This window comes from Tribolium castaneum, chromosome 9 (genome assembly GCF_031307605.1).
Source record: "Tribolium castaneum strain GA2 chromosome 9, icTriCast1.1, whole genome shotgun sequence".
Classification (NCBI taxonomy): domain Eukaryota; kingdom Metazoa; phylum Arthropoda; class Insecta; order Coleoptera; family Tenebrionidae; genus Tribolium; species Tribolium castaneum.
This window is the reverse complement of record NC_087402.1, coordinates 466193-479839: the sequence shown is the minus strand read 5'-3', so window position 1 is coordinate 479839 and position 13647 is coordinate 466193. Positions and strand designations below refer to the sequence as shown.

The 13647-nt window shown below is 32.8% G+C and overlaps 1 protein-coding gene across 9 annotated transcripts in view; it reads left to right on the top strand.

Annotated features, from left to right (window-relative positions):
* Window positions 1-13647, top strand: part of spri (sprint) — a 69075-nt gene that overhangs the window by 51004 nt on the left and 4424 nt on the right. For 7 of the 9 annotated variants that reach the window (XM_008193322.3, XM_064358804.1, XM_008193323.3 and 4 more), the window contains 4 exons: window positions 6499-6680; window positions 8801-10048; window positions 12248-12391; window positions 12447-12745. In XM_008193322.3, the coding sequence (XP_008191544.1) occupies window positions 6499-6680; window positions 8801-10048; window positions 12248-12391; window positions 12447-12745 (1873 nt within the window). Of the gene's footprint in view, window positions 1-2098; window positions 2370-6498; window positions 6681-8800; window positions 10049-12247; window positions 12392-12446; window positions 12746-13647 lie in introns of all 9 variants that reach the window. The other 2 variants (XM_008193320.3, XM_008193319.3) reach the window with 1 other exon arrangement.

Here is a 13647-nt window from a genome sequence, read left to right as displayed (position 1 = left end):
TTAGATGGCTTTTTGGCCTTAATCACTTTCCACACGCCAAAGTTATTGAAATTTCTATCTAATTTGGTGTTTTCTAATAAAATTTCACAGAAAAGTCAATTTTTAGACGTTTTTGGGCGTGTTTAAGCGAAATTTCCAAAAAATTTAGTTTCTCTTTCAAGAAATCAAACTATGACAACATTCTAAACAGGTCAAAAATACCAAATTTTTTTTATCTAATTTCGTGATTTTTTTACGAAAATTTTGAAAATAAGTAATTCTTTAGGGGAAAATAACGTAATTTTAAATGTAATTAAATGATTATGTTGAAGTGTTTTAATGGGATTTTGAAAATAAAAGTCAAGACAACAAACTAAATGACTGAGTCAGTCAAAAGTCGTCTGTTTTTTAAATAATTTAGCTATTTTTGACACTAAAAAAGTGAAATTTTAGTTCACAATGACGAATTTTCGACGTTTTCTTGGATCTACGAAAATTCTTAAAACAAGGAATTTTTTAGTGCAAAGTAACGTAATTTTTAATGTAATTAAATGATTATTTTGGAGTGTTTTAACGAAATTTTGAATAAACAGTGAAGACAATAAACTAAATGACTGTGAGTAAGTCAAAATTAGTTTATATTTAAATAATTTAGCTATTTTTGATGCTACAGAAGTGAGTTTTTAGCTCAAAATGACGAGTTTTCGACGTTTTTTTGTAACTTTTTAATGACATTTTGCAACACAAATGTGTTTTTCTAGCCAATTTAGGTCAAAAATGTATCTAATTTGGTCATATTTGAGAAGATTTCACAAAATCTCAAGAGAAAATAACGTAATTGGGTGGCTTTTTGGATTGTCTTAACGAAATTTTGCCAAAAAAAAAATTCTCATTTTACTTTTCACTCGAAGTTTGACTATTTTATGCTAGTTTTTATGTGTTTCAACTTTCGATAAAAATACTTATCTTTGAACTCACGAGTTGCCACTGCTTCATATCCATTCTTTAAATAAAATATTCATATCTTGGGTGACGAATCGAAAGAATTCGTTATTTATTGGTTTTATTTGTACCAAAGCATTGGAATGTCGTGAGTAGGCATTCAGGAATCCTCTAACGTTTAATTTGAATGAACTGTTGTCTGACCACATTAACAATTAAGAAATTCAAGTGTTTTTATTCACATATTGAATGAATTTTTGGTAGCAACAACCTTGCAGTGAGTTTTTCCCACATTAAAGTTTTTATTGCCTACTAGGAATGCAAATGAAAACTATTCAGTTAACTGTTGATTATTACAATAACACAGCGCACAAATGTGTAATTGAAAACACTCACACCAACTGCACTCTGTACTATCTAAATTAATTATCTGATTAATTCAGACAGTGCATGCAGAAATGTGATTAGAATAGGGGAAAGCATGTCGCCTAGAATAAGTTTGTCAAAATACGCAATTATAGAAATTTTCAAGTGATAATAAAGTCGTTTTAATTATTCCACTTTGCCTCTCTCGAGATAAAATTCCCGATCGTTAATTGGACAATTTCACTGCAATTCAAGCCGTAACTTTTTATTTGATTGTTATGTTCTTTCCGATCTTGTAAATAACGATTTGTTGGCGCACCGTAACAAGCGTTTCTACCGTTGTAGTAATTAATTTTACGTGCACATTCTCAGTTAATTTCAAAGTTTGAACTGTTGCATTAATGGCAAAGTTTATTAATCTGTTTGGTGGAGTCGTGTAATTACGGCACCGGCGTCTCAACTTAATAAAACAGGAGAATGTTAGTTAGGTCGTGCCGGAACCATCTGACAATATTACACTCTCCCAACTCAAATTACTAATAATATCCATTTGTTATAAATTATTCAATAGAAAAATAAATAAAATTAAAATCGTTTAGTTGTGGGTCAGTAAAAGTGGCTTATCGCTGTTTCTCCATCCATCCATCACAGCCCTCTCGCATCTTATCTGGCCATCAGCAGCTTGCACACTCACAACAAATGATAGGAAAGCTTTTATCAAACGTCAATAATCCGCCCCTTTTCCCACCCTTTAATCTCCCGTTTTGGCGTCTGGTGTATCGCTCGAATGCAACACATTGTCATCCCGCAGGAGTCAGTGAGTGATGTGGTGAAGTCGTGGATTTAATGTCGAGCGTGCTCCTAACATGTAGTCCCATCATGTTGCCCGAAAGTCTGGATAACGGTCTCCGGAGTCCCAATAATAACACGGGACTTCCGAGGACCAGAGGCAGTCTGTGTCTGAGTCCAGTGACAGCAGTTGTGGATAATAATAAGCGTAAAAGTTGGTGTGGTGGAACCCCAACAAGTCAGTTCGCCGCCTCCAGCAGGAGATACGGGGAATTGGGACACTTCAAGCCACGGTAAGATGGATTGATTTGAGGAAAGTTGCCACGTGTAATTAAGCCGGGTTTGTGGACGGGTAATTGGGGGAAACTGCACTGATGTTGCGCCCAATTTGGGCCCAAACGAATTGGAAGGGAAAGCTTTGATCGGACCAAAGCTTATCAATACTTAATATAGCAGCCACAAAAAAAAAATAAGAAAAAAAATATTTTTCTAGTTTGTATTTGCAAAATAAGTTATTACGTTTCTGCTAATTAAATGCAAAAACTGCGTTTGTGTTTGCGTTTGAAACTCAAAAAGTGTTCAAATTCGTAAAAGTAACTCTTTTTTCGACTATTTTGATTTTGAGAGGCACGTTTTGATCTTACAGAATAGTTTCAGGTTCAAAAACAAAGTAATTTGACTGATATGAGATAAAATTATTATCAATTTCGTAATTTTTCAGTCACTTTTAACGAAATTTTTTGATAATGTTGACTACGCAAAAAAAATTAATTATAGTTAATTTCAGTCGAATTTTACTGATTCTTCGGTTTGGTTCGAATAAAATTTACGAGTATTTCCGTTTCTGGCTGAAAACATGCTAAACATCCAAAAAAGGCAAATATTATGTAATTTTCGGCATAATTTTTGTTTTATTTAAATAATTTACACAATTTTGACTCTTCTGCCACAAGATCTTTCTCAAAAGTAAGATAATTAACTAGTAAAAAAGACCACAGGTCGCTTTTAATTGTTTTTTATTTATTTTATTTTTTATTTATTTTTAAGACTGATACTCGCCTTATATATTAATTTAGTAATTTTTCGGTTTCGAATCTTAAAATTTTGATTCAGAACATTTTTTAGGTGTGTTTTTACAAGTTCTTGCAAAGTAAATTAGTCTCAATCTTAAAAATATAAAATATAACATCTAATTCTGTGCTTTTTCATTTCATTTCACGTAAATTATTCAACAAAAAACTTTGTTTTTATTTTAATAAAACTCGAAGAACGCTAAAATAACACCCATTGGGTGCCTTTTGAATCGTTTTTACTGAAGTTTTTCGAAATAATTGCGTTTCTTTCGCTGAAAAATGTGTTTCAAAAAGGCCAAAGTAAGACAAATTGAGTCTTTTTTTTGTAAAATCTCCGAAAAAACTAAGATTTTAGCTCTAAAATGTGTATAAATGCCCAAGAAAGGTAGAAATAACATTAACTTGTCCAGAATTGGTTGGAAATCTTGCGAAATATAATTAGGTTTCTGGTCAGATAATGTATTTAAAAAGGTAATTTAAAATAATTTTGAATTTAAATCAATGACTTTTAACAAATAACTACGATAATTTTAAATTTAATTTGGTAATTGAGATTTCAGTTCTATAAGACTGAAAGCTGGTTGAAATAATCTAATTTCCACTTACCTTTAGCGACATTTTTCTAAAAAACTTTTACCTGATAAACGTTTTAAAAATTTAAAAAACGCAGAATTGACACAATTTTCGGTCTAATTTCAGTGAAATTTCAGTTTGTTTTTGAGATGAAATTCCTTTACTGTTTTATTAAACTATCCAGGAAAGGAAAAAGAAGGTTTTATTCGATTAAATTTGTAATCTTTTCACTCTATTTCTCACATGAAACTGCAAACGTGAATTTATTTGCTTGAAAAATATAAAAATAACGCATTGTTCGATAAAGCTTTGGCAAATAAAGTTCAAATGCACTAAAACGCCGAAATTAGCTAAAATAATATTAATTTAGATCAAATCTCGTGATTTTCAAGCCAGTGTTGGCGAAGTTACTCGAAAAAGTTTTGTTTTGACCTCAAAAATGTGCTTTAACTCTAGTAAAAGACAAAAAATGGTGATTTTACGGCTTATTCTTAACTAATTTTATGATTTTTTAGTTAAGAGGTTTGGAAAATTAAGAGTAACACCATTTGTAAGAATAGAATAAAAATGTAAATAAAGGATTAAAAAAAATGTTTTTTTATTTTTATTTATCCGATTCAAAAATGTATTAAATCGAGTGGTAAAACTGAAAGCTTTTCTAAAAAGTAATGTTTTATTTCTTCGAGTCAAGTAATCCCCTTCTGACCAAATAATAACTTTTATTTCGTTTTTGAACGAAACAACACAAGTGAATCTGCTTAACTTTGTAACAAGAATTTCGCATCTCATAAAATGAACTTCAAAAAAAGTGACATGACATGTGAAAGTCAATAAGAAACCCACCGTCGAATACAAATTTCTAGCCACACACAAAATAAATATTGATTTTCTTATCGCATTCAGAACGACCATAATAGACTAATAAAAGGTCTCGATATCCCACCCTCCATTCTCTTATCTTAATAACACAATTACGCTTGGCGGGATTAGATTATATTCAAAATTACATCATTAGCCGTGGAATTATTATCGGATCGTCAATTTTTTTTACCTTGTCTCTTCTTATTCCATGGCAATAATTTATTGATGCGTGTTTGTGTCCGACTGGACGCAATTTAATTTGGGGTGAATTTTGTATTGGTGCAAGTTTTTGAATATTTAACAATGTGGGGGCGATTTATCGATCACATGCGCGATTAAATCGCTTGGATTTGGACACCTGTTTGGAGGTAACTCGAGAAAGGCTCCAGATGACGCTTCTTCTTCTTCTGTCCCCCTTTTCTTGTGCTTGCCTCTGGCAGAGTCTAGTCACTCTCTTCTGCCATAATTCCGGATGATGGAGGGACAATGAAGCCGCCATGGCAACCCCCGATAAATCCACCGACCAGACTGAAAGAGACAGATTTATGTGTGGATGTCTTGCTTGCTCGTAACGAGCTCCGATTCATCCTCAACACCACTGCTAATTATTCATTAATAAAAATTGTGAAAAAGGTATTAAAGTCTGGTAATTAAATTTTTTAGTAATTTCTACTGCAGGAAAAATCAAAACATGGAGTATTATCCGTTCACGATTGTTTTAAATTCTCAGCAGGCGTAGATATATTTTTCTTAGGTTGGCCTCAGGTCCTGTCAGGTACTGTCTTTATGACGTTGTCTTGTCAAAAATTCGCCTGTGTTGTCAGTTCTACTGCTTATTAATTTAAAATGTCGAAAATAATTTCTGTTGAGAAGAAAGTGTGCATGAAAAGATGCTTTGAAGGATGCAAGAAAGACAGACCCGACTTTTTTAACTAATGATAATGAGTAGAATAACAAATAAAACGTATTTAATTATTTATTTAAAAAACGAAGCAAACTGACAACAGTCCTTGGTTGTCATCAATTATAACCCAAAATAAATTACTTATGACAATTCACAGTACTGCCAAATAAAATGTCAGATTTTCATAGAGAGTCCGAATTTAAAAAAAGCGTAAACGGTGTATACCCTAGTTTTTATTTTTTATTCTCAAAAATTATTACATTGTAAAATGAAGAAACGGCACTTTTTTTTTCTTTAAAAGTGTTCGAGAAAAGTCCTTAAAAGGCTGTCATTGTTGAAATGAGTAGTGAAAATTTGTGTTTTGGTTTTTCCGACCTGGAGTTCATTTCCCGTCTCTGGGAGATGCAAATTTACTAAATTTAGTCAATGTCCGAATTCCCAGCCGTTAGCAACGTCTTCCTTATCCCGAAATACAAATGTCGGGTAATTTAAATGACACATGCCGCCGACTGTACAATAAAAGCAAACGGGGACATAAATAGACGGAGAATTTCCAACAAGACGAAGAGTAAAAAACATTCCGACGAAGAATAATAATTAAAATGTCGTTCGGTTAAAAGCATTGCATAAGTGTTATTTCTAGTGGGCGTCGAATTCTTGGCGACGATTGGAAAACACCAAACTTTTCCCCTTGGATTTTTTTACCAACACACAAAACTAATAAATTCATTAGGAACCCTCACAGAAAATAAAAATAAATTTCGCCGATATTGTGGAACAGCCAATTTCCATAATATACCTTGTTTTCGAAGAGAGCTTTCAATGTAAATAAATCAGCTCGCTTCCGCCAGTTTAGCCCTCGAGGATTATTGGACTTGCCCTAATAATATGTTTTATGAGTGGTTAAAAGCATTGTTATGTTCGAAGGGTTGCCCCATATTTGTTACACCGACCTGTTTTGCTAAAATGCGTGGGAAAACAACACGAATTTTTATTTGCTTTTTTTTCTAGAAGCGATGCCTTCCTGGAGCCTTACCTTTTGGGGGATCGCCAGAGCCCCGGCATGGGGGCCCCGACCCCTTCGCCCCCTATTCCAGACACCCCACCCTCGCCCCCAACTCGTTCAGCTTCGGGTGAATCCCTTCTATCATCAAACGGAGGTTCCGAAGGAGGAAGTGAGGACAGCGGATCAGGTAACTAAATTAAATGAACCCTTTCAATGAGGGCTTTCGCTAGGTTTTAAAACAGCTTAGGCATTGAGAAAAGTTTTGGAAAATAATTGAAAAAAACACGCAAACAAATATCGAAAAAATTCAATTTTTGACAAAACTCCGATCAAGAACTAAATAAAATCGGGTGAAATAAATAAAATAATAGCAATTTCGATTTAATTTCGTGGTTTTTCGGCCAATTTTAGCAACATTTTCTAGAAAAAAATTTTTTTTGGTTCAAAATTTCGAAAGAAATTTGCCTGTGATAAAATCAAAATCCAAAATCAATGTTATATTGACCTGATTTCGTGATTTTTCAGTCTATTTTAGCAAAGTCGTTTATTTTTGACGAAATTTTGATAAAAAACTAATTAAAATCGAGTGAAATATAATAAATAATACTAATTTTGACCTAATTTCCTGTTTTTTCGGTTAATTTTAACATCATTTTACAAAAAAATATACAGACAAAAATAATATTTTCGGCTTAGAATCTTTGCTTAATGTTTGCTTCTTTTTATCAAAATTTTGCGATATAATTGGGTGTCTATCTGTAAAATACATAAAAACATTAGAAATAAGAAACAAGTGTGTAATTATTGCCTTAATTTAGTGTTTTTTCAATCTGTTTAAGTGATTTTTAGGCTTATTTTTGAGCTCATTTTGTGATTTTTTTTCTGTATTTTAGCATAATTCATTAAACCACTCTATTCAACCAAGTTTTTTGTTTTTTCTGTTCCTTTCTGACGAAATTACGATCAAAAACCAATTAATATGAGTGAAACAAATAAAATAATATCAAATTCGATCTAATTTCGTATTTTTTCGGCCAATTTTAGCAACATTTTCCAAACAGGAAAATGTTTATTAAATAATAAGATAGGCAAAAATAGTCTTTTCAGTTTAAAGTCTTAGTTTTTGCTTATTTTTTACAAAATTTTGCGACAAAATTGTATGATTGTTAATTAGCTTAGTGATTTTTAAATCTGTTCATTGATTTTTAGGCTCATATTTCACAAAATTTCGAGAGAAATTTGCTTGTGATAAAATCGAAACCAAAATTCCAAAAAAAAATATTTATTAAATAATTATTCAGATAAAAATAATATTTCCGGCTTAAAATCGTCTAATGTTTGCTTCTTTTTATCAAAATTTTGCGAAATAATTGGGTGCCTATCTGTAAAACACACAAAAACATTAGAAAAAAGAAGCAAGTGTGGAATTATTGCCTTAATTTAGTGTTTTTTCAATCTGTTTAAGTGATTTTTAGGCTTAATTTTGCTAAAGTGTCGAGAGAAATTTGAGTATAATAAAAAAATTACGTGTTATTTTGACCTCATTTTGTGATTTTTTGATCTGTATTTTACCAGAATTTATTAAACCACTCTATTCAACCAAGTTTTTTATTTTTTCTGTTCCTTTCTGACGAAATTACGATCAAAAACCCAATAATATCGTGTGAAATAAATAAAATAATACCAATTTCGATCTAATTTCTATAAAATCTTGCCTTAAATAATCAGACAAAAGTAATTTTTGGCTTAATCTTTTGCTTCTTTAATTGAATTTCTTACTAAAAAACGCACAAAACCACCAAAAAAATCAAAACCAATGTCATTCTTGATGGGACTTCGTGGCTTTTCAGTCAGATCTAGCAAAATTTCATAAAAAAACTGAAAATTGTGTTTCAAATTTTGTGTTTTTCAGTTGATTTTTTGACACAATTTCGTAGAAAATCCAATTAAAATCGAATAAAATAAAATAAAATCGTGGTTTCAGCTTTAGCAAAATTCTTTCCTGCTGTTAAACGCACGCAAACATTCGAAGAAGCAAAGATTATGTAATGTTTGTCTTATTTTAGTGATTTTTTAACAAAATGCTAAACAATATTTTGAGCATTTAGTGGAAAATCTTTTTTGCGTTTTTTGGTTTATTTATTTAATTTATTAAAATCGGATGACATAAATAAATTAACAACAATTTCAATCAAATTACTGATTTTTGCAAAAACTTTTCGAAAAAAATCAAATAATCGGCTTAATCTTGTAATTTTTGCTCGAAAAATCGTGCTTTTTACTCATTAATTTTTGTTTTTCTGGCAGGTTACGGCGCAACTTGTGACATCGGTTTAACCGAACGCTTGATTCGCTCGCACCCGATTTGGTTCCTTCCCGGAATTCAGCGAGCCGGTGCCTTCCACCTTTTGCAAGGCAAGGAAGAAGGTTGTTTCGTAGTCCGCCAATCCTCCCAGAGTGACACCATGGCGTTATCAGTCCGCTTACCGCCTGATAAAGGCCCCTACATCGAACACTACCTAATCCAGTCAAGTGAGGGCCACCTCGGCCTAGAAACGAGCGAAAATCGCTTCGGAAGCATGCCCGAACTGATCGCCCACTATGCGAATTGTTGCGACGAACTCCCGGTGCAATTAACCCTCCCGAAGGCAATCAGGGAGGCAAAATCCAGACAACAGTTATCCTCCCTGGCCCTCCTGGGCCAGGAATTCTGGAGGTACAGTCCCCCACCTTCAGTGGCTTCTAGTCCAGACATAGATTTAAATCTAATGAGCACGTTCAAGTCAGCCGAAACGAAACCCACAAGACCCAACACTTTGAACTTGATGAGTTTCATCGAGCCTTTGAAAGCGAAAAACGAGACCAAAACGCCACCACCACCCCCACCCAGATGGTCCAAACCTTCAACCCCCCAAAATAATTTCACAGTTACCACAACAGTCACATTCAGTGTCAACTCAAGTCCGAGTGAACCAATCGAAGTGGCGCGAATGTCGCCGGAAGGGCAGTGCAATTCGACGCTTTCCTCCAAGGGTAGTTTAATTCTTTCACCCAACTCTGACACCATCCTATCGCCAGACACACTATCACCCTTATCAGCCTCCAAAACCACGCGCAGTTCCAAACGCTCCAAACACAAACTCTCCAAACACTACCAGGAAAGCGATATTGTCGACTCGCCCACGTTTTACTACAGGAGTGGCTTAGGGGACAAGATCAGTGACTATGAGGACGTCTGGACGAATAATGATGGTTCCAAAGGGAAGGGTTTAGCTTCGCCTGATATTCTTCAACACACGAATACGAATAATAATGTTCTGAGTCCGGTGGAATGTACAACGGCCAAAAATCCGGTTATTGAGGATTTGGCGCAAACGCCCAAACAAGGCAGTCCGTTTTATGCAGAACCAGCTGATTCGATTGCTAATCCGGTGCCGAGGAGGTGTTTGGCCAAGACGATGGTTCCCATGAATCAGAGACACTCGAATCCGCCAGGTTTGCTGGCGCATTCGCCGCTTAGTCCGGGTCTGGAGCGGATTGACTCGGATTTTAACGGTGGGTAAAAAAGAAAAGAACAAACTTTTCGGTCCTTTTTTAATTTTTTGGCTCATTTTTCATAAAGTTTCGAGAGAAATCAAAAAGGTAAAACCATTCCAGCAAAATCACTAACAATTTTTTTTGACGGAATTTTGATGAAAATAATTTCGAAGTTTTTTGGGTAAAGGGAATAACATTTTTTATCTCGTAATTTTTGCCTGGTTTTAACAAAATCTTTCGAAATAGTTGCGTAAAATGCGCAAATATACACTTCAAAGAGACAAAAATTGTGTAATTAATAATTATTGCCTTCAGTTTGTGATTTTTCAGTCTGTTATTACTGATTTTTTGGCTCATTTTTTTTAAATTTTAAGGAAAAATTGCTCACGACCAAATAAAAAGCCATGTTATTCGTGATTTTAGCAAAACCGTTTATTTTTGAAGAAATTTTGCTCAAAAACCAATTGAAACCGAGTGAAATAAATAAAATAATTGTATCGATTTTGACCTAATTTCGTGTTTTTTGCATAATTTTAGGAAAAAGCCCCTAAATAATTAAACCGACAAAAATAATATTTGGTTTAATTTTGTACTTTTTCGCTTATTTTTACGAAAATTTTACGAAATAATTGCGTTTATAACCATAAAACACTTAAAAAAACAAAAATGGTGTAATTATTGCCTTAATTTAGTGATTGTTCAGTCTTTTTATTGATTATTTTGTCTTATTTTTCATAAAATTTTGAGAGAAAATTGAAAAGGCATATTGTTATCTGACCTGATTTTGTGATTTTTTGATCTGCATTAGCAAAATCTCAAACAAAAATTGAGAATTTTGTTGAAAACACCATATTATTCAACCAAATATTAATTTTTTATCGGTTTATTTATTTTTGACAAAATTTCAATGAAAAATCAATTAAAATTTTGCGAAATAATTAACATAATACAATTTCGATTTACATTTCGTATTTTTTATTAATCTTGTTATTTCTGTTTCTAACAAATTTAAAACTTAAAAAAGACAAAAAATGTCCTAGTTTTGTGATTTTTTGCTCTGTTTATTGATTTTTTGTCTCAAACAAAAATGAAAAAGACCAAATAAATGAAAATAATTTCGTGTTATTTTGGCCAATTTTATTAAAACACAAAAATGTAATAACACACTAATTTTGGTCTCATTTTTAACAAAATTTTGCAAAACAATTATTGCATTTTTAGCTGAAAAGCGTTCAAAAAAGACAACAAATTAGCAATTATTGTCCTAATCTAGACATTTTTTGGTCAATTTATTGATATTTTCATTGTTTTTTATTAAATTTTTGAGAGAAAAATGTATGTAAATTTTGATTGAAAGAATTAGAATCGAGTGAAATAATAAATAAAATAATTAAATCCATTTCGATTTAATTTCGCGGCTTTTCAGCCAATTTTAGCAAGATTTTACGAAAAAAATCGTAAACAGGTAAAAATAATGTTCGGTTTAATATTGTAATTTTCAAAAAAATTGCATTAAAAAACCACTCCAAAAAGATTAAAATTTGTGTAATTATTGTCTTTTTTGGGTCATTTTCCACGAAATTAAAATCAATGTTATTCTTAATCTGATGACTAGTGATTTTCTACCAAGTTTTGCGAAATAATTGCATTTCTGTTAGCAAATCCAAAAAAAAAACTCGAAAAAAGACAAAAAATTCGTAATTATTGTCTTAATTTACTGATTTTTTTGTATATTGTTTATTGGTTCTTAAGTTCAGAGAAAAAATAAAAAAAGGCAATTATTTTATTTTTATCTGACTTCGGCCAGTTTTAGCAAAAGAAAAATTGATTGCACAAATGATTGTTTTTTTCAGTTTTTTTGTTTATTTTGCTTATTTCTCGAATTCAAACCCGAACTAATCAGATAATTTTTTTCTTTCAAATTTATTTACCGTTCCTGCATTTTGAAATTTTTTAAAAATAAAGGAACAGCATTTTTCCTTAGATAATGGGGTTTTTAATGAGCTTTAAATGCAAAACACAATGTACCGTTCGTTTGGCAAACAAAGGTGGGTTGAATGATTTTATTTTAAATTTTTCACCGGTTTTTCACCTTATCGTTGAAATAAACAACTTGCTTTAAAGTCTAGTGATTAAAAACACACCGTATTTTATAAAAAAAAAAGTAGCGATAAAACCGTTATCACTTGTCTTTATACATTTTATTTTGTCTGATAGTGATGTCGTCTTCTGCGGACAACCTGAGCCCCAAACAGCGGTTTCCTGGCTTACGCAAACCGGAAGTGAAACCAGTGCAGCCCCCGTTGATAAAAACCCGAGTGAATGATAGCTGGCAGATCGACAATGGTTGGACATTTCGAAGTAATTTAAATCATACCATAACCGTACACGATTTTAAATAATTGAATGAACCCAGGTAGTGAATGTGAGACAACAATGGAATCAAGCGATTACGATTCCGATTGGCCCGTCATCAATACACTAATTTCATCAATCCACCCGTACACTCCCGATCCGGACGACGGGACAACCGTCCAGGATATGATCTCGAAACGGTTCCCCGATATTCCAACTTCGACCGAGGAATTGTGCCGGATGTCGGCCTATGACAACGTCGAAGACCGACGAGTCCCGAGGGCTCCGCCCTCCGAAATCAGCGAACTGACCGAATTTTCGGATCCTTGGACCGAACTCAGCCAAGTCGCAAACACAGAGGTTGCACTGCAAGCTTTTAATTTTTTTTAATAATAATAATAAGTTTATTTTTCCAACAGGTACATAACCCAATTACAGGGAAAAAAACTAAAATACAATTAACACTAGTTACAAATGCAAAAACAACCTAACATACACATTTTATAGGTAATCTTTATATGCCAAGCAGACAGTATTAATAATAACAGCTAAATTATCACTATGTATATCACAACGATTACAAATTTTATTAAAGTAAGGAGACATAACAGTAATAGGAGCTTTCAGAGCTATATTAACGCGACTTATACCTATATAAAAAGTGGGAGTTGAGCGCGAATTAAGCCGTGGAACAGTGAAAGAAAGTTGATTTAGTAATTCACTACAATCAATCTTATTATGGAGTAGATTACATAAAAATTTTATGGCAATACAAATGCGACGAAGCTGTAGGGATTGAAGTTGAAACCTATCTAATAGTAATTGCTCGTCAACACCTTGTATTGGATAAACACCATCAGAGAGAAACGCCAGATATTTTAAGAAACGTCTTTGCACGTTTTCTAGTTGTACAACGTAAGTGACCATTTCTGTATATAAACCCATAACTCTTAAGAGCTTTGTCGACAATTTCCCTTACATGGAAATTAAATGAAAATTCGGCGTCGAAAGTAATACCCAGGTCCTTTACAGTGATAACTCGATTCAGTACAGAGTTTGAAATTTCGTATGGATAGTTGATGATATTTTGTTTCTTCGTAAAAGATACCACGCAACATTTGGATAAATTCAGTTGTAGACGGTTCTTGTCGCACCAGATGTTTAAGGTTTTCAGACATTCTTGCAATATTTCTGAGTTAATTTCCATGTATAGTTTCAAATCATCCGCAAACAATAGTATGAAACACTGATTTAATAAATCA